Source organism: Miniopterus natalensis, chromosome 9, assembly GCF_054644295.1.
Source record: "Miniopterus natalensis isolate mMinNat1 chromosome 9, mMinNat1.hap1, whole genome shotgun sequence".
Lineage (NCBI taxonomy): Eukaryota > Metazoa > Chordata > Mammalia > Chiroptera > Miniopteridae > Miniopterus > Miniopterus natalensis.
The window spans coordinates 14,730,362-14,756,759 of record NC_142089.1 but is presented as its reverse complement, the minus strand read 5'-3'; the positions used below and the strand labels follow the sequence as shown (position 1 = coordinate 14,756,759).

Sequence of the window (26,398 nt, the reverse complement as noted above, 5' to 3'; positions counted from 1 at the left end):
TATGGCAAGAAGAGGGAAATCTTTATTTTGGTTTAAAAAAGGTACAGGACAGCAGACAAGCAGCCCCCAGCCATGGGCTCAGTGGATTTCTGAGGCCCAGCCCAGTTTCCTTTAGTCCCTCTGAATGAAGAACAAGGGGCTGTCAGAGCTAACTCAGTTCCTCAGTACCAGCAGCAAAGGGTACAAGCAACCTTCCTACTCAAGTGCTGGGGGTGGAAGGGGCCGTGGGAACAGTGTCAAACCAGTTGTGCTTAAAACTGTTACCAAACTTGTTCAGCAGCGTCATCAACCATCAACACCCCAGACAGCTCCTGAAGAAACCTGCTCAGCTTGACTATGGCTATGCTTGATTCTGGGGGGCAGGCTGTAAGGCAAGATTCCTAAAGAGTCTTGACACCTTACAAATCTGGGGAAGGGGAAGTAAGGTGGAAGAGGGGAGGGCGAGTTTCAGCATAGTATTACATCATTGTGCTGACAGCTGCATTATGGCTTTTCTACACTCTGGCCAGCATGGAGTGGGGATGGGGGCAAAGAGGCCAGCCCCCTGCCCCCATGGGGGGGACCCTAGAGAGCACACATGTGGGGCAGGCTTGGGGTAGACCCTGTAGGCACAGATGGTGGCAGGTGGGCCACAGGTTAGGCAGGTGGAGGTGCCGAGTGCTTGGCTCCCCCCAGGCCACTCCTGGAGAGGAAGTGAGCAGCAGTCCTCAGGAGGTCCTTAAGCCCCCGCACACACTGGAGATCCCAGGAAGGACAGCAAAGGAGGAGAAGAGAGAGGGTTAGTGGGATTGGGAGAAAAGAGGAGTCCTATAGGGGTACCACAGCACCTGCCTCTTCCCCACAGAAGGGCCAAGGCTTTGGCAGCAGGCAACGAAACAGGAGAGAAAACGGGCAGGTGAGAGAAAGCTCAGCAGGGACAGAAAGCCAGGACACAGTGTTAGCGATCAAAGACCCCTGTACATCAGGACACCACCAGAACAGGCCCAAGCACCTCAGGGCAGGTACGCCATCCTTTCCCCATCCTCGCCCTTCACCTCCTGCGCCAGTCAGAGAGCTGCTGTGTGCAAAGCTACTTCCTCATCCGGAGGGGGCTGGGCTCTTTACCCTGACCCCATGCCCCCATACGTCGCTCAGGGGGGAGCCCTGGGGACCCTACCACCACCAGCACACACACCACACCACACTCCAGACAGATGAATGGGCTCCATGGTGTTGGCGAGGCATGCGATGAGGATGAGATGGTGTGTGAGGGGTGCGGGCAGTGCTGGCTGACAGGGGAAATATGGTCTTACCAGCTAACCCTCTGCAAAGAGGCCTGTTATCCCCTCAGGCTGTGCAGGAGATGGCAAAATCCTGACAGGTGTCCTCCTGGAGGAGATACCAGAGAGGTGGGCCAGTGTTACAAGGTGTCTGGCTGGGCTCTGCTGCCCAGACCGGGGTGGGGGCCAGGAAGGCTCAGGCTCTCAAACTGGAATCTACTGTCCCGTAAACATTTTCTTAGCTGAGCAGTTGCTGGGGGATCAGAGTAGAAAGAGAGCAAGGAAGATGAACTTGGGGATCTCCAAGCCCCTGAGGCAGGGGAAGGTAGAGGGGACAGGATGGCCTCTTCTTACATGCCTATGGGGTCTAGCTGCAGTCCTCTCTGTTCTGCCTCTAGCAGAGAGACTCCAGCCAGGAGAGAAGAACTTTAGCCAGGTCGATGAGCTGCCTGCCTTCTCTATGTCTCCCCAGGAAAGACCAAGTTTGACTGAAAGAATAGACGGCTGCCATTTGGGGCCTCAGCAAAGGATGAGCAAACAAAAACCAAACCAAAGCAAATCAACTCTTAAAAACAAAAGTTTTATTACAAGCAGGAACAAAGAATACTGGCTTAAATAAAAGGCAGATGGGAGTAAACCTCCTCTAGCCAGCTTCCTCCCTACCTCTGAGTGCCACTGCAGCATGGCACTAAGGCTGGGCAAAGGCATTTCTCCCAGAGGAGACCCTCTGTAGACTTCTCAGCTACTTCTCCACTAGCCTCTGGAGCAAGGAAGGGCAAGATGAGGGGACTTCCTATGTCACTTTCCAAGGACTTCAGCCCACTTGAAGGGCCAAGGAGGGGGATAGAAGGACAATTTCCTATCTATTTTGACAAGAAACTATAGCTCCCAGCAGAAGAGGGACATCTTCTGAGTTTCTGGCCTAGATTTAGGACAATCTTCACTCCCCTTGGCCCACCCTGCTTCTTCCTTCCTTTTCTCTGGATGGAGGCTTCCAGTTGGCAGAGACTCCCTGTCCTCTAGCCCTTGGCACTGGGTCCCATACTTGGGGTTTGGAGGAGGGGGTGTGGCTTGTAGGATGGCAGCTGCTCCCCACAGCCATTACCCATGCACCACACCCAGCCTCAGCCTGTCTAGGCAGATCCCAGCTGGAAGCCTGACCTGGGGGCTGGGTGGCAGGGGTGGGGTTGGGGGTGGCTGAGTCCCCAGCCACTGGCTATCTGAAGTCCCTGGAGGAGGGAAAGGTAGGAGGATGGGGCTGAGCCACAGGAGGAGTCCAGGGGTCTCTTGTAACCAATGCACATGTTCCCTGTCCCCATGGCTCAGGCTGCTCCTGCTGTTGCTGGCTGACACTGGAGAGGGACGGTGGGGAGGAGGGCAGCCCAGGGGATGTGGGGAAGTGGGAGCCAGCCACATTTGTACAAGGGCAAGCGTATACACGCACACATGCACGCACACACACACGCACACACGCACACACACACACAAGCACACTCTCAGCCAGAGGTCTCTTATAATAAACTTATTGAAGCCAACTTGCCTTCTGATAACCCTTAACCTGGCACTACACAGACAGCAAAGTGGCTGACATTTAAACATTCTTCTTCCATTTAAAAAATGCTACGTAGAAAAGAGGTCTATAAAATTGTGCAAAATACCCGTTTCAAGTATTGCCAGCATGAGTGTAACCTACCCATCCCAGACCTGACCTGGGAGAGAGATGGGGGGCCAGGCTGAGATCCCATAGAGAACCCTCCATGGGCAGAGAAAGGGCAAGGCCCCCACTTCCTAGTGTGTTGCCCAGGAATCATGCAGAAGCTGAGGTCTTGGCTGCCTGGCTGGCTGGTCTGGCTTCTTCTTACACAGGCTGCCCCACCGCCCCCCAACTCTGCCCTCTCTATCTAGAACCCAGCTCTATCCTATTGGCCAACTCCATACAAAAAACAACAAAAATCCCAAAGGAAAAAAAATGATCATCACAAAAAGAATAAAGGAGCTTGCAAACCAAAACAGCCCATGGAAGTGTCCTCTCCCATAGCTCACTGTCCAGGGCCAACTGCTCATGGGTCCTGCTTCATCCCAGGACCCCAGCTCAGCAGGGCTCAGCAGCTTCCCAAACTGGGAGGCATTACACTCAGTCCGCACCCTCACACACACAGGGCTCGCCCTGGCACAGAGACTTGGCATGGTCCTCTGGGTGCCTGGCCCTGGCCTCTCTATCCTGTCACTCTGCCACTGATCAGCTGGGGGGACCTCAGGCCTAAGGCTGTGGGAACCTGGGTTCGGGGAGCAAAGGGTACAGCCATGGAACAGAGTGGGAACAGCCACGCAGGGTGGGAAATAAATACGAAAAGACTTGAGTCTTTGGCAGCTCTGCTTCCCTTGGGTGGAATGGGGAGGGTCCTGGCAGGTAAGTGCGGAAGGGCGAACAGGCCAGCAGGTGGCAAGTACTGAGGCGCGTTCAGGGGTGGCCTCCTACCATGTTGGCATCGGCCTTGGCTCCGCAGGCTGGCTCGTCACTTCTGATGGGTGAGGGCAACACGGTGTCAGACTGCACAAATCCCCTCCGGTCAATCAGGCTTCCAAAACACAAGGCAGACACGTGAGGACCCTGCCTGACACCAGGACTCGAAACTCCTCCCTTCCAGAAGGGCCCTTTCTCTGCTCTCTGGACACTTGGCTTTTGGCCACAGTATTTATTCACTGTTAATTCAAATTGGCTCACCTTTCTGTGTGGCTGCCAAGAAGCCAGTCTGCGGGCGAGGGGAAAAGTAAGGATAAAAGGCATTTGGAGATAGTGCTATACCTACTGTCCCTTATCTGGGCAGGACTGGTGGGAGGAGGGGGACAGTGTGGGAAGTTGTTCCTACAGCGTTCACTGCAATTTAGCTCTGATCTGGCGCTCTGGTGCCCTCTGCTGTCAGGATGGATGAGGTGCTTCCTAGCAAGGCTGAACCACCAGGGCTTTCTTCTGCCAGGAGGGAGAATGGATAACCCCACCCAGTCTGGCCAGCAGCACCAGAAGGGCAATGTTGCTCAAGTGTGGCCAAAACATTAACTGTGGTTATCCTTGGGGAGTAATATTGCATGTGAGATCTAATATTCTTCTTTTTTACATTTTGTACTTAATTTTTTTCTACAATGAGCATGTGATTAAAAATTACCAACTCTCCATAGAACTCCTTTAAGCGACAAATGCCCTGAGTGCACTCAGCAGGGGATGATGGACAGAAGACTGTAATGTGGGGAGAGTTCTGCTGATTCCAGAACCTCTTTGAGAGGTGTGGACTCACAGGGTCACCTCCGTCTCACCTGGGAGGTAGGGGGCCGCAGAGTACAGCACAGCAGTTGGTGATAACACTTTTATGGCTGTAGGGATTGACGGATGCCTCACCGCCCCTCTTGCTGGACCACGAGCCTTTGATCTGCAAGCAGGAAGGAGGTCTGGGTCAGGTACCTCTCTCTGCTTTGCTTTTCTAGGAGGGAGGTCTAGAGGCAGGGGAAAACTGGCAAATTCTGAAACCAGTTCCAGTTAGACTATTGGAGAGGACACGTCTTAAACTCAGGTCATTCAGAGAGAATGTGGGGAATTCTGGATGTTCGGGGGCACCCAGTAGAGAGGAGGGGGGCCCAAACAGGACGGAAGACAGAGTAGAGTCCAAGAGAAGCTTCCAAAGATACTTTTTGGGTGCATCCTCCCTTCTCTGGCCACCACCTAAGGTGGAGGGCAGGACGAGGGCACAGGGCTCAGGCTGCCTGACTATGAACCCTGGCTCTGTCACTGACTCATTGCATGACCCTGGACAAATTGCCACTTCTCTGAATCCTCATTTGAAAAACAGGAAACTCTCTGATACCAACTGTCTGACAGCACTGTTGGCACATCAGACGAAATCTTGCCTGTCTCTAGCTCTGTGAAGCTGGCTATCAAAGGCACTGAGGAGTTCAGCAGTAAAGGATACCTGCTTAACTTTTATCCAGAGATTTCCAAATTTATTTGACTATATCAGTCCTTTTTGCTTAATCCCCTAGTAATATCCTACAGAACCAGCACCCAGGAAACCACCCTGGGAGATGCTGGCTGATGTGATTTCTGCTCTGTACCAATCACCCAGCACATGATACCCTACCATGCGTGTTAGGTTTTGTTTCCCCAAATGATAAGCTGAGGTCAAGGAATGTATTTTCTGTTAGTCGATGGGCCCCTTAGTATCAGATGGCAGCCCTGGAATGGACGCTCTCATTTGCTTTTTTATGGTTTGGGAGAATGGGGAGGGGAGGTCAGGTCCCTGGCCCAGGGCTGGGCACACAGTGAATGCTCAAACAATGCTTGTTGGTTGGGTATGTAAGGCAGCGGGCAGGGAGGGTTAATGGAAACCTCATAGTCCTGTCCTGGCTGTGCCACTCAATAAGAAAGTCTCAAAGACACCTGAGAACAGTCACATCTCTGCTGTGTACAAATGCAGCAGGGAACAGTGACCATCATGGCTTCTGGGTGAAACCCTAACTCTATCCCTCCCTTCCCACCTGTGTGACCTTGGGGCAAGTCGCTCAGCCATCAAATGAAGAAAAAGCATTCCTGTTCCTTCTGCCTCAGAGTTAGCAAAAGGACCCAAAGGGGTGATGGGAACTGAAAGAACTCTGGAAACAATAATATGTTGACTAAATGTAATGATTGTATGGCACGAGTGCTACTTTTGTGGGGTTAGGGAGAAAGCATCTTGGGGGCCCTGGGAGCCTGCACCAAGTGCCAAGGCATGCAGGGGCCTCAGAAGCCTGTACTGGGTCTCCCAGGGCCAAGTCATGAGCGCTGCAAGGAGCTGTCTGGCTGCCTGTCATCTCCACCCATGTTTTCCCAGCAGTCTGAGAGTCAGGGCTGCACTGCTGCCACTCCACCTCCCTCAGCCCGGCCTCTTGCCGAGGGCCCTGCCCAGGAACCAGGGGTTGCTCCAGCCTTACTCACATCTTCGTTAGTTGTCAGATTGGAGGCGACGAGGTAAGTGTGAAACCCTGAGAGGCCCAGGATGGACCAGATGGAGAAGAAGCAGATCACCAACTCCAGCACAGTGAGCAGGGCAGTCAAGGACCCACAACCGGGATCACGGCTGGGAGCCTCCCCTGTGCCTGGGATCTTGCCACGCCCAGCATTTCTCACCTATCCCTCCCCATAAAGGAAATAAATGTGCAACTTCCCTATGACCCAGTCACCACTTCTCAGCAGGATCACCTCCTGGGCCCCAAGAAGGGTTCAGGAGCTCCCCTCAAGAGCAGGATGAGCTCAGGGTGAGAGATGGTAGAGGAAACTGAGGGTTCCAAGCACCAAGAGCAATGGACATGATGTGGCCCAGGAAGCTTGGTGTCTTAAGGGAAGACAGGGACTCTGGCTCCTGAGAGTTCTTGGCCACCCCACCCCCACAACAGCCCATTTAGGATCAGCTCAAGCCTGGGTGTGAACAGAAGCAGCTGGTATACTGGATTCTAGAGGACAAACACCTGCTCTACACCATTGCCTTCTGTTTATACGATGAGGTGTGGGGACCCACCCCAGTGAAGGGGACTCAGTTCCCACCAGGGCGTCCACTAGCAGACAAAGGCAAAGGATATCTCGCTGGTGTCTCCTTCAGAGTGGAGAGGAAGTTGCTTCCCTGAGAGCCTGGGGAAGAAAAAACAGGAGAGGACACAGCTCAGAGGGACGGTGAGCACAGCTCCTCAGCCTGGCTGAGCTTGCTGGCCCGCCCGCTACTTGCCCCCACTGCCACCGCCAACTCACGGAGTGTCAGGTGGGTGACCACGCAGGCGAAGATGAAGGCCGTCAGGAATGAGAGGGAGAGAATAAACGCATAGAAGAAGCGGTAGTTTCGTCTCCCCACACAGTTGCCCACCCAGGGACAGTGATGGTCAAACCGTTCTGGAAAAGGGCCAGGGGAGACAGGTTAGTGCAGGCCTGGCCTGCAACCAGCACAGATGTTCAGAGGCCTCCCATCAAGGATGGAGCTTTCCAAACCCCCCCCCCTCCCCCCCCGCACTAGCAGCTCTCAGTTCCTCAGGCACTCTCTGCTTCTGGTCCTTTGAGAACTGGTTCTCACAGCTCACATATCCCCCATCTCTTTCCCAGTGAAAGGTAATTCCTCCTCCATGTCTTGGCTACAAAGCCACTTCCTTAAGAAAGTATCCTCTGACCCCAGACAAGGTAAGAGTCCTGTTTCCTGCCCTGTTGCCCCAGCACTTATCTTTTGCAGCACTCTGCCCATGGTGTTCACATACTTATTTACAATTAGTGGACTGGCCAGTTTCCCCTGCTTGATTGTAAGCTCCATGAGGGAGCCTGTGTTGGCCTCACAGTAACCTGAATCCCAGAGTCCAGCAGTGCCTGGTACAAGGAAGATCCACAAAAAGTACTTGCTGCCCAGCCTATGACCCTGGCCACACACCAACCACCAATGACCCCAGTCCCTTGAGCTAGAACTAGAGGCACAGGGAGGGGCTAGACCGCTATGTAACTGGTAGAGAACTGGCATCAGAGGCCCGGTCAGAGCTGATCTCACACCATCACCATGTCCCCGGGGGTAGGGTCACACCCAGACTGCTGAGGAAAGTCCCCTGTGGGAATATGGGTCACAAGCCAGTTGCAGGCCTCACACCAAGAATAGCACCCTTTGCAGGGGATGGGTGGGGCAGATTCTGAGGGATGAATGACGCCCACTGCGTCACCTACTTCACTGCCTGTTGTCATGGGGTGTTCCCACTGTTCTCTTACTCAGGGAATGCTAAGCCAGCTTGATGAGTTCACTGCCCTGGGCACTGTGCACAGTCCCAGTGGTTCAGCTCACCTGGGTCCTCTTGTATAGCATTTCCCTTATGACACCTTCTAGGGGCACACCTTTCGCACCATCAGAGCTGCTCAGCCTCTGGAGTGCAGGGAGAGGGAAAAAAATAGCCTCTGGTTCCTCAGCAGCTACCATAGTTGTGGGTCAGCAGCTCAGCTTCCAATCCCGGCTACACCCACTCCACCTCACCAGCTTAAATTCCCCTGTGCCCAGATTCTTGTCCCTCCAAACCCTGGGAATCAGATCAAAGTCTTTCAGTATAGCTGGTCCTGGGCACTGCATGGTAAATCATTTCCTTTCTGGCTCAAACACATCTAGAATGTTATTGCTCCAGTCTCCGGTTCCTGGGACCTTGGACCTACTGAGGACCAGGCTGAGGCCTGAAAAAAGAGTTTAGGGCCTCTCTGTGTCTGCCCCACACTTCAGAGCTGGAGGGAAGGAATCCACTGATCCTGAGCTGAAGTCAAGACACCAATGGTCACACTCAGAGCCCACTAGTCATACTCAGGTTCTCCTTGGTCAGAGCAAATCTGAGAGAACCAGACTTCCTGCCCAGCCCTGGATATTTCCAACACCACCCCCCACCAGCCCCACATGAGTGATTCCCCTGTCTCCAGGGCTCCATCTCTCTCAGGGCTCCCCACATTCCTCCCTGTGGCCCCCCACTTACCCACACAGTTGTCACAGACACTGCAGTGTGAGGTCCGAGGTGGCCGAAACATCTTGCAGGTGAAGCAATACTTCAATTTCACCATCTGCCCGTTGATCAGCACCTCCCGGGTCCGAGGGGGTGGCCGGTACGTGGAACTGCCTGTGTTGTCTGAGGGTGGGAGGAGAGAAGATGGGAGCTGTCCAAGCCTGGAGCCAGGAGCCCCGGCCAGGGGGAAGCCACTGCTGCCTGGCTGGGACAAAAGCAGCCTCAGGAAAACTTTCTGGGGAGCAAACATTAGAGTAAAATTCCAGCCTAAGGTGGGGATAAATATTAAGAACTGCTACTACTTACTGAGACTGTTATGTGTTAAAGCTTTACACACCTGCTCACACACAGTTGGCCTTACACAACTCTGAGAAAGGATATCAGAGGAGACCACAGAAACGCTTGGTGAGGTTTATCTGCATCCAATTTCCAAATTCAGGAGGTTCAGGAGTTGAAGGGACAAAGTAAACAATACTACAAGGAAACAATCAGATCCAGAATATGGGGCATCTACAAGACCACTGGCCTGGTCTCCAACAAAAGTCAGTTACTTACAAAAAGAAAGGGGGGATGGTTCTAAGTTAAGAGATTTAGCAGACAAGCAATGCATGATCCTAGACTGCATCATGTTTGGAAAAACAAAATAAAACATAGTAACAAAGGACATTTGAAGGGTAATTGGGGGAAAATGACTACAAATTAGAAATTTGGGAACTATTAAATTTCCTTGATATGATCATGGAATTGTGGTTAATGTTGGAGGCTGTCTTTAGATTTTGAAGATACATGTTGAAATATTTATGGGTAAAGTGTCTATGATTTACTATAAAATAGATTAATAAAAATTACGTAGGCCCTGGCCAGGCAACTCAGTTGGTTAGACTGTTGTTCCAATAGGCCAAGGTTGTAGGTTCCTCTCTCGTCAGGACACATACAAGAATCAACCAATATATGCATAAATAAGTGGAACAACAAACAAATCGATGTTTCTCTCCTTACCCTCCCCCCCCCCTGAAAAGCAATGGGAAAAATATCTTTGGGTGAGAATTAAAAAAAAAAAAAAAAAAAAGATATCATTTAAAGAATGAAGGGGTGACCTTCAGTGTAGGAGATGATATTTACAATATCTGACAAAGGACAAAGGATTTGTATCCAGAATATATAAAGAAGTGATATAAAGTCAGTAAGAAAGAGTCAGACAACTGAATTCAAATGTAGACAAAAGATTCAAACAGGCATTTCACAAAAGCAGCTGTCCAAATGACTAATAAACACATGAAAGGCTGTTCATACTCATTAGTCATCAGGGAAATGCAAATTAAAACCACAATATGCTACCACTATACATGCACCAGAATGACTAAAAAGAAAAAAAATGAAAAATCAAGTGTTGGCAAAAATGTAAAGCAACTAGAAATCTCATATGATCACTTTGGAAAACTGTTTGGCACAAACTATGGAAGTTCAACATATGCACCCCACTCCTAGGTGTCTTCCCAACAGAAATGTGCATGATTTTATGTGAACCAAAAGACATATACAGAATGTTCACAACAACAATTCTCCTAAAAGCCAAAAGATGGACCTACCCAAATGCCCATCAATAGAAGAATGGATTTTAAAATGTTGTATATTTACACAGTGGAATTCTAATACAACGAGAAAGAATGATCCGCAACTACACACAGCAATGTGAATGAATCTCATCAACATTGTGTAAAATGAAGAAATCACACATGTAAGAACACAAAATTTTCAAAAATAGGTAAAAGTAACCTATGGTGTTAGAAGTCAGAATCGAGGTTACCCTTGGAGGGGTGACAGTGATCAGAAAGGGGAACAAGGGGGGCGCTCCTGGGGCACCACTCACACAGTTTCTTGATCTGGATGCTGATTACATTCTGTATTAACATATACTTATGATTTGTACACTTTTTGTAGGCCCATTACACTTCAGTAAAAAGCTAAGAAAAAGAAAGGTCTGAGGTCATGTTGCTGGTATGCTGGCAAAACAGGAATCTGAACCCAGGTCTGCTATATGCGAAGCCCACAGTTCTACCCACTGAGCCTCTTGGTACCCAGGGTACAGAGGACCAAATCCCCAGAGCAGTGGCTCCTTCCCAACAGATTTCCGAGTCACACAGGGCTGCCCGTGATCCCTAGCACTCAGCCATCACTTCCACTGGATCGACTCTCCAGATAGCTCCAATGATTACTCACTGAGTATGTACCACGTGCAAGCACTATTCTAAGCGCCTGGCAGGCATCAGTGAAGCAAACAGATCTGCATCTCTCATTTCCAGCTACCAGTGGGCTGTTTCACCATCATCTCAACCAGTGTGCTTGAAATGAAACTGAGCATCTGAGCATCCATCTCTTCCTTAAAACCCAGCAACATGGTAAAGGGCAGGGGGACTGAGGCCAATGGACACATTCTGAAATCTGGTTTTGCCACTGACTGGTTGTGTGTGAAGTTGAAGTCAAACTTCTCTAAGCCTCAGTTTTCTCATCAGTAAAATGGGAATAAAAGGTAGACTGGAGCATGAATCCTGGTTCTACCTCTTACTAGCAGGGTTTCTCTTGATGATACCATTGGCTAGATGTGTGACAGGGCAAATCATTTAACCTCTCTATGCCTCTGTTTCCTCAGTCACTGAAATGGGGATAATAATACCCACCTCAGCAGGTTGTTGTGAGGATTAAGTGAGTTAATATATGTGAAGTGGCACAAAGTAAATGCTTAAGAAGTGTCACTGTAATTACTGGCTCATAGAATTACTGATAGAAAGAAGGGAAAGGCAAGGGAAAGAGAACACTTCACTGAGGGTCTACTGTATGCTGAGTACTCTGCATACAGTATCTTCTTTCCTTTTTTTAAATTTATTTTTATTGATTTCAGAGAGAGGGATAGAGAGAGAGAGAGAGAGAGAGAAACATCAATGATGAGAGAGAGTCACTGATCGGCTGCCTCCTGCACGCCCCCCATTGGGGATCGGGCCTGCAACCTGGGCATGTGCCCTGAACAGGAATCGAACCTCAATCTCCTGGATCCTAGGTTGATGCTCAACCACTGAGCCACGCCCGGCTGGGCCAGTATCTTCTTTAACCCTGATTACATCCCAAGAGATCAGGTTATCATTATCATCAGGTTACAGTTAAGGAGATTTTAAAGTGAGGTTAAATGACTTGTCCAAAGCCACACAGCTAGTATGTGCCAGAACCGGGATGTGAAACCAAGTTCCCAAAGCTTGGTGTTGTGGTCTTTTTGTAAATTTTAAAGTGTCATAATGAGTGTTACCTATCCCTGACTGGTTCCTTATTTCTGCAGATGGCACAATCCAAGAGCTGGCAGGAACCTAAAGAGCAGAATACACAGTCTCAGCACATAGCAGATAATTGATAAATGTACCTTTGCTCACTGCCTCTGTTCTAATCTCTTCAGTTTACAAATGAGAAATAGGCCCAGAGAGGTTAGGGGACTTGCCCAAGGTCACACAGCCAGTGAGTGGCAGGGACAGGGGAACCTAGTTTGGAGTTTCTTTACAGATACTTCCTTCTCCCTCATCCCTGCCAGGACACTGCATTCTCTACTTCCAACATCCTACCCAGGCGAGGCTGTATCACCGATCAGCTTAAGGACTCCCTGCTCCCAGACCCTCTGCCTTTCAACTCCCCCTTGTATACACTGGCACATTCCTCTAAATAACCCCTTTTGAGTCACTTCTCAGCCCAAAACCAACCCTTCACTCGCCTCCCCTAAAAAACAAGATAGAGGACAAACTTCTCATCCTGATATTAGGGCCCTTCACAATTGGGCCCAACCTCCGTTCCTGGCTTTTCTCCAGCTTCCTGCCCCTGTAGCCACCAAGCCCCAGTTCCTCCCTTTTCTCTTTGTTCACCAGGACTTGCTGGAGGCCTGTCTAGTCTCTAGCAGCTTCTTTGACCACTCTGGCCTCGGGGGCTCTCGCTCCTTGCACACAACACCTAAACCTGCTCACTGCTCTGTGTTGATGTAACAGGACTGCTGTGTGTGTCCGCTGTCTCTTCAACTAGACTGTATACTCCTTGAGAGCAGGGATAGTAGAATAAACAGGAATTCCCGGGTTTATGAATTATGAGACAGCAGGCAAAGAGGAAAGAAAATATGCTTTGGACTCAGGCAGCCTGAAGCTCAAACTCTTACCCTTCCATTTATGACCTGGTATCCTTAGGGAAGTTACTTAACCTTTGTGAGCCTGTTGTTGCATCTGTAAAAGCAGACAAACAATAACAAGTACCTTGAAGGGTTGTAAGGATCAGAACTAATACAAGTAAACAAAGCGGCATCACAAGGGGCAGCAAAGGGCAATCTAACACACTGGGTTCAAATCCTAATTTTGCCACCCACTTGCTACTTAAGGAATTCCCTCCACCTCTCTGAGACTCAGTGTCCTTATCCATATAATAGAGACAAGAGAGTCTCAGAGTATTGTGAAAGCTGAACGAGACGCTGCAAGGACAGCTGAGCACAGCGCTAGATTCACTGGCGCCTTGGTCCTGACAAATAGTTCATGCTGTGGCTGTGCTCAGATGTGTGCGTACGAATCTTGGCCCAAGCACTTACTAGTTGTGTGATGTGGGTCAAGCTGCTTAACTTTTTCGTGCCCTCATATGAAAATGAGATGTAATCAATGCTACCTGTTTTCTTAGTGTTGCTAGGAGGATTAGGTGAGAATTCATTAAGTGGGTTTAGTCCAGTATCTAGTACTTGGCAAGAGCTTAAGAAATATTAGCACCCTGGCCTGTTTGGCTCAGTTGTTAGAGCATCAGCCTGTGGACTGAAGGGTCCCGGGTTTGATTCTGGCCAAGGGCACATACCTTGGGTGTAGGCTTGATCCCTAGTCCTGGTCAGGACACGTGCAGAGGTAACCGATAGATGTGTCTCTCTCACATCAATGTTTCTCTCTCTCCCCTTTCAAAAAAAAAAGAAAAGAAAAGAAATATTAGCAACCCTGGCTGGGTAGCTCAGTTGGTTAGAGCATTGTCCTGATATGCCGAGGTTGCAGGTTCAATCCCAAGTCAGGGCACGTACAAGAATCAACCAATGAAGGCATAAATAAATAGAACAACAAATCGATGTTTCTCTCCCTCTCCCTCTCTAAAATCAATTAAAAAAAAAAAAAAGAGCCCTGGCCAGTGTGGCTCAGTTGGTTGGGCATCTTCCTGTGCACCAAAAGGTCGCCAGTTCAATTCCCAGTCAGGGCACATGCAAGGTTGCAGACTTGATCCCTGGTATGGGGTGTGCAGGAGGCAGCTGACTAATGTATCGCTCTCACACTGATGTTTCTCTTTCCCTTCCTCTCCCTTCCTTTTTCCCCTCTAATAATAATAATAATAGTAATAATAATAATGATAATAATAAAATCTTAAAGAAATATTACAAAATGCAAAAAAAATACAAAAGGAAATGTGAAAAATTTTTTTAAATAGAAAAAATATATATTAGCATTAGTATTGCTTTTTCTACGTAACACTATATTCCAAACAACTGATTTATAAAAAAACATCAGAACACAACTCATCTGTGAGTGAAGGACAGCCACAGATCCTCTTTAGAACTAAACCCACAGGCCCTCCCCAGGGCAGAGAAGAGCCTAAGTCTCTTCTCTAAGGCAGGGAAGGAACTCCTACCAGTATGTTCTGGCCTCAGGGCCTGGATTCCTCCTCTTTAGAACTCAGAGAAAGTAAAGCTCTGCACACCCAACTTCCTTAGGCTGCCAAGAGCCAGAGGCAAAGGAGAGACAGGTCACACTAGAGCAAGGGCACCACCCAGATGTTGAATGAAAGTCACCAACTACAGGACCCTAAATGAGTTGGGTCAAAGGAGGCTTTGTGGCGACGCCACCACAGAGGCTGAACCCATGTGGGGGGAAGACAAGCCTGGTTACACTGCTTTCTTCAAGGCCAAAGGGTCCTAGCCAATCACCACCCTGGACTTGGCCTCAGAATTCTCAGCCTGCTCCTCCCAGCAGCCAGTACCAGTGGTAGCTTGTTAGTGCCCAGAGCAAGTCCATTTGCCATTCCTACTCTGAAGCTCAAGCCTCTTAAGTTTCAGTAGAGGAAAACAATTTTCAAAGTGTACTGACATCCCGTCTCACCTGATGCACAAAAATTGCTCTGGGTTGAAAGGGAATATGGGCCCACATTTTACAGATGGGAAACTGACTTCACTCCAACAAAATTAGAATCCTTGTCTTCCAAGGCATTCATTTGTTCATTCTTTCAAACATTAACATCTCCTTGGCCAAGCTATTGTACAAGGCCTGGGGGTGGCAGGTGAGGGAAGGAGCAAGTACATATAGATGAGATGAGTCAAATATGTTTCCTTTGGATACCAGTTCAGAAAATATTTGTTGAAGAAATGAAGAGTGGTAAGAGAGATGCTATCCCTGTCCTAAGATCCACTCCAGGGCTCTTTCTACCCAAGAAATAAAAAGGCACCCTCCCGCTAGGCTAGGGAGGCCTTCCTGCTGCCTTCTAGGTGGGACACTGAACCCTTGGGGAAGTAGTGATGGGGGGAAGATTCCTCCCCACTGAATGTGAGAAGTAAATGCATCTCCAGACACCTTCCTCCTGACCAGGGGCCTGCTACGAGTCTCTACGCCCCAACCACAACCTGCAGAGGAGCAAACAGGTGTTCTGCAGTCAGAACCTGAATGGCTGGGGCTGTGAATAAAGCCCAGTGGCTGGCCTGGAAGCCCCCTGGGGCTGGTCATGACCTTCTGAGGTGGCTTCATGAGAGAAGGCAGGGATCTCTACCGGCCCTGCGGGGCCCTGCTGCTCTTCTATTTCCATACCAGTGGAGGAAACAGCTATAGAGTTGTGGTCTCCCCAACTTCCGGTTCAGCTCAAGGTCAGTCACAGTCCAGGCTGTGAGTGCTGGGTCACTGTAATCCTCATCTGACCCTTTCTGTTCATTCCAGAGGTTTATGGAGCCCCGACCACATACAGGCTTAGTGGTAACCTGGAAGTACAGGAAGAGCTCAGCCTAAAGGCAGAGTGAGCCAAAGTGGATAATTACAGTCGGTGTAAGAGGCACTGTGAGTCAAGGGTGGTGACTCTGGAGCCAGCCTGATCTCATTTTGAAATCTACCTTGGCCACTTGTTAGCTTGTGACTTTGAGGAAGTTGCTCAACCTCTCTGAGCCTCAGTTTCCTCACTGAGGCTAATAGTATCAACCTTGTAGAGTGGTGATGCAAATTAGAGATGACATAATGGAAAAGTCTAACCCGTAGCTAGTCAGTTAATGGTATTACTGGTGTCTAGAGTCATTATTGTGAGAATACAGAGGGAAATATGCGGGGCAGGGCAGGAGGAAGCATTCAAGAATGCAACAAAAGATGAAGTGGTAATTAAGCTGGATCAGAAAGAACGATTCCTCGGGTCCGCCAGGGGAGGAGGGCATGGCAGTGAGCAAAGGCACAGAGGCACTAGCTGCAGAGCATGGTTGGGGGCACTGGAGAGTGACTGGCAGGAGATGCGGGGAAGGGTGGGCTGGAGCTTGCCTTGATCCTGAAGGCAAGTGCACCTCTGTGGACAGGTGAGTTTTCAGGAAAGTGGAAGAAAGTTTGTTTCCTGGCCATGACACTAAGCAACCTTGAATCATGTGATGGTCAGGTTAATTCCTTTTTTTAAAAACAAACAAATCCATTGTATTTATTTCATTTTCAGTAAGTTTAAATCCTTGAGGGGTACAGCATTACACAGATTCTGTGTCCACTGGCCTTAGCAGGAAGGTTGCTTTGGAATTTAGCATGAACCACGCCTCTCTATCCATGAGTCCAAGTTCCCTTTCCCCAGATTACTCTGTTTTTGTTCAGTTTGCCACCAGGAGTCACTGTGTTGTTCTCTGCTTTGTACACATAAGCACACTTCTTGCCTAGATAAAATTCAGTTTCATCTTGAGCACAAACACCTTCAATTTTAAGAAGAGCTGTGTGCTCCCTCTGGTTCTGGAGACCCTGCTTATAGACAGCAAAATGGCCTTGGACGACAGCCTTCCAGACATGTTTGTTATAGAAGCCCTGCTCCCTGCAGGCCTCCATGGGCTCCAAGATGGCAGAAAGAGGAAGGCAAAGTTATTCCCTTTTCAATTCTCTTTCAAGCCTTTCATTCCATCAAGGGAAAGTCTCCACATTTCTTTTTCTTAAAAATATGTTTTCATTGATTTCAGAGAGAGGAAGGCAGGGAGAGAAACATCAATGAGGAGAGAAAGTCATTGATGGGCTGCCTCCTGCACACCCCCTACTGGGGATCAAGGCCGCAACCTGGGCATGTGCCCTGACCAGGAATCGAACCTCGACCTCCTGGTTCATAGGTTGATGCTCAACCACCGAGTCATGCCGGCCGGGTGAAAGTCTCCACTTTTAATACCTAATATCTGTGATCCCCACAGGCCTCAAAGTAGCCGCTTTCAGCAGGAAACTGCAACCACCAAGAATTCCGTAACACTGTTATGTTTTCGTTTTTATAATTATCTTCTATGCAGAACAAGTGGCTTTCTGCTAACAGGGGTGATATAAATTTTCTTTGTAAACTGCATTTAAAAGCAAGCCATTTGGGGGAAAACACTAAAGAAATGAAGGTACAAGGAGAGATGCAGAAAGGGCAAAAGTCACAAAGGTTGTACTCCAATGACTGATCTTCAGAAAATGCTGATGAGGGTGCTAGGAAGTCACCCAAATTCTGAGCCATGGAGGGCTGGGGTCAAATTTGAGTCTTGGAGAGACAACCATGATTGAAGGGAGAGGCCAGGTATCCAGGCCTGGTCAGCAGAGCCAATCGGGGTGCAGTCAGTCCTGGGGCTGTGGAAGGACCTGAGGGGAGATATCCTGGAGACAGAATGAGGTTTGTGACCTGCTATGTGCTGGTAGAGGAAGAGGAGGCCTTCGTGTCTGTCCTGTGAGTTGTGGCTGTCTAGATGAGTGTCTGTGAATCAAATTTAGATGTTTCTATCGTCTCCCATCACAATAGGAGCTTTATGGGCCAATGTTCCAAACCTCCTACCTCTCTCCCAACTGCCCAGTGCACCTGGACTCTGTGTGGCCCTGCAGGGTGATCTAGCTACATGGCCTGCCAGCTGACAAGTCAAGTTCTCAGACCAGGGTGACCAAGGGCTTGGTTTGCCTGTAGCTAAGGGGTTCCCCAAGACACGAGACTGGGACAAGGACAGTCCTGAGAAAACTGTGAGGCCCTGGTCATCCAATCTCAGACAGTACTTGTGGGGAGGGAGCCTTGGGCCAGATCCTGTTGGGCTGGGGCTGGGGCTGGGGCTGGGGCTGCTAGTCTATGGGGCCAAAGGGAGAAGCTCACAGCCTGCATGGACCCACGTCCAGGTAATCAGTTCACATTTATATGAACAGCGCCACCACCTCAGAGCCAGCCCCCAATCTCCTCAAAAAGGCTCAGTGACATTAGTCCTTTTCAAGAAAGTGTTTCACCCTGATTGGAAGCCTCCTGTTCAACTTTGAGAATTCAAAGCCCCCAAAGACGCCACTTTCTAGGCTTGGCAGCTGTTCTCAAAGGAAAGTCTCCAACCCTGACACGTAGGCCCATAAGACTGCCTCCACCCCATCCTCCAAAGACTCTCCCAAATTCTCTGAGGTACTCCCCATGTTCCAGCCAATATGGCCTGATCAGGGCCCCACGGCTGTCCCCCTTCCTCCCACTCTTCCTCTCTTCCTTCTGTTCCACCCTAGAGGGCTCTCCTCACACATCTTCCTGTGCTTAAACTCCACCCAAACTTACGGTTGGCTCAATGCACCTCTCCATGAGGCCTCCCATATCCTCCAGACAGAAGATACTCCTGGTTTCCCTGATTCTCTTCCAGAGCCTGGTCTGACCTGTGGTGGCCAGTCAGGCCTACCTGCCCCTCCCCCGCCCCCAGTTAGGAGTCAGCATGTAGAATCAACACGTAAATGATCTAACACACAAATGAGCAAACCTGTAATGCCTAATTGGGAGAAGTTCCAGCTGTCTCTCCACCAGTCACATGGGGACAGCAAGGAGGCTCAAACATTGAGCCAAAGTCACTCAGCTACCCATGTGGCTGACAAGGCTGAACAAGACACTCACTATCTAGGAAAGGCTACTGGGCCTGCCAGACAATTCTGTAATGACCACCATGCAGCACAGGGCCAAGATGGCAGGAGAAGGTGCTTTGGGAATGTGTCATGGAAGGTGTGGCCCAACCGGCATCACGAAGGCTTCCCAGAATACAGGAAACTTGAGCTGAGACATAAGGATAAGGGGCTGTGGCCATCTCAGAAGAGAAAGCAAGGGGTTTGGGAATCAAGACACACATTCCATCTCTGCTCCTCCACCCTCTGGCCTGTGATCACCTGCCTCAGTTTCTGCATTGGCACAGCTGGCTGTTGTGAGGATTTCTGGGGATAATGGATGGGAAGCTCTCTGCACACGGTCAAGCTCTCCCCAAACATGGGGGATTACTGTTGTATTACCCAGACAGCTCACAGGAGGCAGAGGATTCCAGGCAGCCAGGCCTCTGAGCCCAGGCTGCACTGGACAATAATCCTGCCTCTTAATTAGCCCTGACCAGGAGGGAGGAGAAAGGGAACTGCAGCTGAGCCTCCCTGCTGCGAGGCAGACTGGCCCAGGTCAGACCCTGGGGTTCTGACAGGGCAGAACCCAGGCAGAGTGGCCAGGGGTGCAAGAGGGAAGGAAGCTGGATGTAGGCAGAGGAAGACAGCAACCAAGGGCGTGGCTGAGGATGGGCCTGGGCAGAGGATGAGACAAAGAACAGACAAAGAGAGAGAGAACATCCTCTCTCCTCCTACCACCCTCCCAAGCTGCTGCAGAGAATTAGTTGAATGACTTCCCGTGATGGGTGCAGCAGGGCTCTGCCATTTACAGGCCACTAGGTTTCTTCAGGGCCGGCTGGGTGTTTAAAAGCTTGTCTGAAAGCCACCCTGTTAGGGGAAGGAGCCAACCACGAACCGGAAACCGTGAGGTGTACAAACACTAATGTCACTTCTCAGCAGGAAGGAGCTGCGGTGGAGCAAGCTGAGATTAAGACCCTGATCCCCACTGCCCAGCCATCCAGGGGGACCCACACTGTGAGGAATCAAGGGCCATGCAGGGTGCCTGGCAGCACAGGTCCTTTCTGGCCATACTGGCCTTCCTGCTATTCCTCAAACACACCAATTTGTTTGCAACTCTAGGCTTCTGTTATTATTGTTTTCAGACCGAATATTACTGGCTCCATTGCACTATTCAGGGCTCAACTCAAGTGCCACCTCCTCCTAGAGGCCCCTTACGACCGGGTAATCTAAATTAGCCCACTCCCCAACCCTACTGTGCTCTTCCCCCAGATCCCCATAACTCAACCCTTCATCTCCGCAGGTTTTTGCTTCTTTGCTCAGATGTCACCTCATTAAAAAGCCTTCCCCGACCACCCTATTTAAAATCACTCTCACCTCAGCTCTCATCCCACCACCCTGATTTCCTCTTTTCTGTCTCATTCTAGATCTTTCCTTTATTGCTGATTTATTCTTTTTGTTGGAATGGCAGCTCCAAGAGGGCAGAGATTATTGGTAATTTGTTTACTGATGTATTGCTAGCATCTAGAAAAGTACCTGGCACATAGTAGGGACTCAATAAATGTTTGATGAGTAAATAAATAAGTGTAAATAAATGTTTAAGAGCAGAGGCTCTGGTCAGACTGCCTGGGGTCTCATCCCAGCTCTTCCACTTACTGTGTGATCTGGGACCACTTACTTAACCTCTCTGAGACTCAATTTAATCAGTAAAAGGAAAGTAACAACAGTACTTACCTCATAGGATTACTGGGTGATTAAATAAGGTCATGCATGTAAAGAGGTGAAAACAGTGCCTGGCACCCTGGAAGCACTCAGGACTATGCTGGCTGCCATCACAGCTTTCACTTGCTAGCATTTCTTCTTTATCTGTCTCCTTGTTTATCATCTGTCTCCTCCATTCTAGTGTCAGCTCCTGCCTGCCTTGCTCGCTACTGACCCCTAGTTCCTAGCCTAGTGTGGGAAGAGAAAACCAAGCCCCCTCTCAAATCAGGGTATGTGGACCTGGGGAACACAGTTTCGGCTGAAGTAGGAGCCTCACCGATCTGTTTCTCCAGGGCAGCTGCTTCACAGACGGTGGCCCGGGGCAGGATCCCAGGGTCGGTGAAACTTGTCTGTAGCAGGCAGCTCATGACGAAGAAGAAGAGGATGGCAGCGATGATGGGGATGGCAAGGGTCAGTTGATTTGCCAGGAAGGGACAGCTAGAGAGAGGGGGAGAAAGATGAGAAGTTACTCGAAGGGCTCCCTGGGGCACAGGGCTGCAGCATTAGGCAGGCGTTGCCATCCCAGCACATACCACATTTTTTTTTATCCTCAAAGATTTTATTGTCATGATAAAACAAAGTATGAAGCTGAGAACTGGATCACTTGGCCCTTTCTCTTTTTATCTCCTCCCAGTTCAAAATGCTTGCATCTCTCAGCCAGCACTCTCTTATGCCTGCAGTTGGGCTCAACGCATTCAAGCCTCAGCACAATCGTTTTTGTAGTTTTAGCCTTTTTATGGAAAATGGGCTTAGTCTGCCCACCATGGCCACTCTGCTTCTTGTCATAACATCACTGTCCCTGGGCATGCAGAGAATCCTTGCCCTTCTTGTATTGTATTACTCGTGGGGTTGATGCTGATCACACTTCTTACAGAAAGTCCGGCAGGTTTTAGGAACGTTCACCATGTTTGCGAGAGCACTATGGGCATGAAAAGCAAATATCATATTTTTTAATACAGCCTCTCCCAGAGGCAGCAGCCACTCCCCCATAAGTGCCTGATATCACTAATTAATCCTTGCACCTTTGCCCTGAGCCATGGCAGATGTGATCAGTAGATCCCAGCACTCTTATCCCCTACCTACACTTAGCTGCAGCCTCAGAATCCTTCTAAACACAGAGCTTTAGGCAGCTACCACCAATTAATTGGAATGTCACTTGAGATGAACCATCCATGACAATGTTCACTCAGTCACTCGCTCCACAAATATTTACTGAGGCCTTCTATGTGCCAGGCAACACCTCCAATAAGAAGCAGGAACACTGGCAGTGAATACAAGAGTCCCCTGCTCCCTCCAGGAGGCTTATGGTCTAGTGAGAACAGACATGCAAATGGAGAATTGCCACACAGGGCCTCTTTGCATGCTGTGATGGGGAGGGGGAGGCAGTAGAACAGTTAGGAAAACAGGCTGGCTGAAGGAGACATCTGAGCGAAAACCTGAAGAATGGGTAGGATTAGCCCGGGCCGGTGTGGCTTAGTGGTTGAGTGCACTGAGAGGTCCCCAGTTAGATTCCGAGTCAGGGCAAATGCCAGGGTTGTGGGCTCGATCGCCAATAGGGGGCATGCAAGAGGCAGTCAATTGATGTTTTTCTCTCTCTCTCTCCCTTCTTCTCTCTAAAATCAGTAAAAACATATTAAAAAGGAAAAACAAAGAATGAATAGGATTAACCAGGTGAAGGGCGTTGAGAGAACATGGTCCAACAACGGACACTGTTACCCAAAGGCGGGTGTTCCAAGTCAGTTCTGTCAGGCCCCTGACCCCTGCTGGCTTGGAGAACACCCTGTACACAGGTCTGATTTTGAAGCCCACCCGTATTATTAACCGCTGTTCTCTGCCGCCTACCCTCTCAGAGCCATAGTGGCACTTCATGGGGTGAGGAACTGTCATTTGGGAGATGACTGGCCGCTGGGAGGCCTGAATCAGCTAAGGTTCTAGGAGCTGGCATGACAGCAAGAAGCAAACCTGTGGGAACCTACATGCTGTTTCTGGAGCCTCCATCATTGGAGGCTCTAGCCAAGGCCACAGGCTCCAAGCGGGACACATTCTGCTCCAAGCATCTCAGTGCTCCCCAGGTCCGAACCTCAAACCGAGCTGAGTCCTCCATCTCACCCACAGGACAACTCAACCAGTTCATGTCCAACCAGACTTCTCGGGGGATAGAGAAGACTTGAAGTTGGAGACTGGTAGAGCCCTCAGAAACACCAAGTCTCAGCCACATGATTTTACAAAGGGGGACTCTGAAACCCATAGACAGATCCAAGGTCACCCAGCCAGTAACAGGACTGAAGTCTCCGGGCTCCCAGCAAATGCTCTGCCCATTCATTCAACAAATATTTATTTGAGCACCATTCTAGGCCCTGTTCTAGGCAATACTGAGGATAATGAAGTCCTGCTCTCATGGCGAAAGGAACAAAACAAGTATACATATGGTACATCAGATGAGAACAATAAGCCAGGGCAAAAGGAATGTGGGCAGGGACTAGTTTGCTGCATTATAGGGATGGTCAGGGAAGGACATAAGAGAGGGAGGGAGGAGGCCAGGAGGCTACCGAAAGGTGAAAGGACCTGGGGCAGGAGTGTGCAAGGAGGCTTATGTGCCTGGAAGGAAATGCCCGGGGTGGCAGGAGGAGATGGGGACAGGAGAAAGTCCATTATTAGGACTCTGGCCCTAACCCAGAGAGCCAGGGAGGACTCAGGTCTGACTTACAATTAAAGGTACACTATCTGGGGTGGGAAGCAGGGCAGAAGCTGGGAGCCCCGCTTGAAGGCCCGTGCAATAATCCACCAAACCAAACAAAGCAAAACCACTCTCAGCAGGAAGGACCTGGAGAGCCACTTTGCCTTTCCCCAGAGCAACAGGAGAGCATGAGCACCTCTCATCCTCCACACCCTCACCAACAGCATTCCCATCGTGCCAACTCCCTACTGAGTTTTCACCCCAATCTAGACCAAGGTGAGCTCTGGGTCCAAACCCAAACACTCCTGCCAACTCCACCACCCCCAAGTAAGGAGGAGAAGAGAGAAAGATGAGATGTTCGCCCACCCGGCATGGCTCAGCAATTGAGTATGGACCAATGATCTAGGAGATCTCGTTCAATTCCCAGTCAGGGCACATGCTGGGTTGTGGGCTCGACCCCCAGCAGGGGGTGTTCAGAAGGCAGCTGATCAATTACTCTCTCATTGATGTTTCTCTTTCCCTCTCCCTTCCTCTCTTTCTAAAATATAAAAAAAAAACAAAAAACAGAGACGAGATGTTTCACAAGCTCTCCCTGAACCCAGTCCTCGCTTCCTCCTCTGTCAACAGTGAAGATACCCACTCAACACAGAGAAGGTCCGGCTTTTGAACTGATCAAATCCCACACTGCAGGTCACGGGGCCAACCCACGGCAAGCACCGCTTCCTCCTGCCCTCGCTGCAGCCCTGGTGGGAAGACCCAGGCAGCATACTGGAAAAAGCACTTTCAAAACACGCCCGTGGGCAGGCCCAGCGACATGGATCTGAAACTCAGCCCAAGGGCCATGGAGGGGGGCACTGGGGGCTCCCCAGAGCTCCTGCTTGCTAAACTATCCCACAACTTTGTATCTACCCTGACTCACAACGGAAGGGAGAAGCTAAGTGGTAGGAAGTCCTCACCTTGCTTCAAGGGGAAACCCAAGGTTGCAGATACATGCTCTGGCAGCTAGAAAGGTTACCTGGGGGCTAGTGTCTTTGTGGCAGCCTCATTCATCATGACCATAGGCCCCGGGGAAGGGTTTTTTGACAAAGACAACAATAACAGCAGCAGCCAGCATTAAGTTCTTGTTATAGGGTAAAAGCTATGTGTGTGACTTCATGCCACCCTTGTGACAGCCTTGGGGGGGGGGGTTCTGTTATAAACTCCACTGTATAGATGAGGACACGGAGGCTCTGAGAGGTGAGGGAATTGCCCCAAAGTCCCACAGTTAGTGTGTGGTGGACCCAGGATTTGAACCAGGTCTCTTGACTTCAGAGATGGCACTCTTAACCATACTGTATAATGAAGTAAGACCACAAAAGATGGGGAGAACTAGGAGGGGGAAGTGCAGCTCATACAGCACGGGGGGTGTGTGTGCATGTGTGCACATGCGTGCATGCAAGGAATCACGTAGCAGGTGGCTGGAGCTAGAGACCAAGGGCAGGGTGGAAAACTTCTGATATAAATATGTGACCCTAGTAAAATAGCAGGCATCCCCTCTTCATCCATAAACTGGAGGTACCACATGGGCCAATCCTGGGGATATGAAGAGGTTAAAACTCACAGGGGTAAACATGACCTGTCATACAAAAGTACTCTGGACTCGCCTGAAAAATAAAGAGGCACTAATAGCTGTTCCTGCCATGGAACAGGCCAGAGGGATGATTCAAATGTTGAGGGGGGGAAAGAAAGCCAGTTTAAGGGGTGGCGGAGAGGGGCTTGGGAGATGTCTGGTAGGGGACAGGAGGAGACTGAGGAAGGAAAAGAATCTCTGGAGAAGCTAAGGAAAGTGCTGGAGAGTGAAAGGCCCAAGAGGTCCAAAGATGTTTGAGGAAAGATTGCCTGGGGACCCAGGCAACGGGGAGAAGCAAGAAGAGAGGGTCTGAGAGTGGAGAGATGACCAAGGGGACCCTAGAAGGACCCTGAAGGTAATGAGAAGATAGCTAGGCAATCTGTGGTGGGAGTATATAGCCAAAGGCCATGGAAGAAACTCATAAGTTATCTGGAACGAATGTAAAGGAAAGATGCATGGAGGGGTGGGCCAAAGCCAGCCCCGGGGATAGGTGAGGAGAGAGAAAACCAGTCCAAGGAGCCAGGGAGGGCTGAGGGGCAGATTCTGAGATGGCAGAGAGAATGGGGGTCAAGGGACATGGGAGAGTGGTGTTTCTGGCAGAGGCTGGCAAAGGCAGGGTACCAGGGAAGGATGGGGGTGCTAGGGAGGGGCCACAGAGGATGGGGCGGCTGGGAGGCCGGATGGGGACCAAGGAGTAAGGATAAGGAATGTGCAAGGGGAAGGAGAGGGCTGAAGGCAGTCTGAGAGGCACCGGGAGGGCGCAGGACCCAGAGGGGCAGGGAGCGCAGGGTGCCTGTCAGGTGCTGCGGAGGGTGCAGTGCAGGGGAGGTGGGAGAGGACGCGTGCCCAGCGCGGACCAGAGGGGCTGGAGTGCGCAGCAAGGGCAGGGGAAGGTGGGGAGTGTGGCAAGGGACGGAGGAGACCGGAGGGGATGGGGGGCCGGAGGGGGTGGGGATGGGGGCGCCGCAGAACTCACTCGAAGACGAAGAAGAGGACGGTGGTAGTGAGGATGAGCAGCAGCGTGAGCGCGAAGACGCCGCCGTGGCCGGCCAGCATGAGGCGGCCGCCGCAGTAGAAGCGGTTGCGGCCGGGGAACACCTCCCACTTGCGCCGTGGGCGGCGGCCGATGCTCCCGCTGCCGCTGCTGCTCCAGCGCGGGGCGGCGGCGGGCGGCGGCCCGGGGCCCGGCCCGGGGGGCGCGGCGGGGCCGGAGCGGCGCGCCCCTGGGGAAGCGGGCGTCGGGGCGGCCCCGGGGCTGATCTGCTGGTACTCGCAGTCCTTCATGCGGCAGGCCGTGGGCCTCGCCTCCGCGCCCCGCGGGCCGGCCGCGCCGCGCCCGCCGCACCGGGACCGGGCCGAGCAGCGGCTGTGGCGGCGGCGGCGGCGGCGCGCCGCGCTCGCTCACTCGCCGGGGGCAGCCCCGCCCCGCCCCGCCCCCGCCGGCTCGGCCTCCCGCCGCAGCGCCCCCTCC

General features: G+C 50.7%; 1 protein-coding gene and 2 pseudogenes across 2 annotated transcripts; all 3 read right to left on the bottom strand.

The window, feature by feature from the left end:
- ZDHHC18 (zDHHC palmitoyltransferase 18) lies at window positions 1-26,234 on the bottom strand. 2 transcript variants are annotated; one of them, XM_087820239.1, is made up of 9 exons: window positions 25,904-26,234; window positions 20,919-21,079; window positions 8,757-8,906; window positions 7,030-7,167; window positions 6,864-6,912; window positions 6,223-6,325; window positions 4,572-4,684; window positions 3,739-3,838; window positions 1-735 (listed from the first exon to the last, which is right to left on the bottom strand). In XM_087820239.1, the coding sequence occupies exons 1-9, from the start codon at window positions 26,209-26,211 to the stop codon at window positions 637-639; spliced, it is 1,221 nt and encodes a 406-aa protein (XP_087676365.1). In that variant the 5' UTR covers window positions 26,212-26,234; the 3' UTR covers window positions 1-636. The 2 variants fall into 2 exon arrangements, with proteins under 2 accessions (XP_087676365.1, XP_087676364.1); XM_087820238.1 differs by lacking the exon at window positions 1-735 and having other exon boundaries at window positions 1,824-3,838.
- On the bottom strand, window positions 12,768-16,994 carry LOC107539982 (large ribosomal subunit protein eL33 pseudogene; annotated as a pseudogene).
- LOC107539976 (large ribosomal subunit protein eL42-like) lies at window positions 21,190-21,637 on the bottom strand (annotated as a pseudogene).
- Window positions 26,235-26,398: the final 164 nt, after the last annotated feature.

What these genes read in the sequence shown, in the direction of transcription:
- ZDHHC18 (XM_087820239.1), bottom strand. Translation starts at nt 26,211, where the DNA reads ATGAAGGACTGCGAGTACCAGCAGATCAGCCCCGGGGCCGCCCCGACG. An exon ending in TGTCTGTGACAACTGTGTGG is followed by an intron (nt 7,168 to 8,756) that starts GTAAGTGGGGGG and finishes GCCCTTTTCCAG; the next exon opens with AACGGTTTGACCATCACTGT. An exon ending in GGTCACCCACCTGACACTCC is followed by an intron (nt 6,913 to 7,029) that starts GTGAGTTGGCGG and finishes TTTCTTCCCCAG; the next exon opens with GCTCTCAGGGAAGCAACTTC.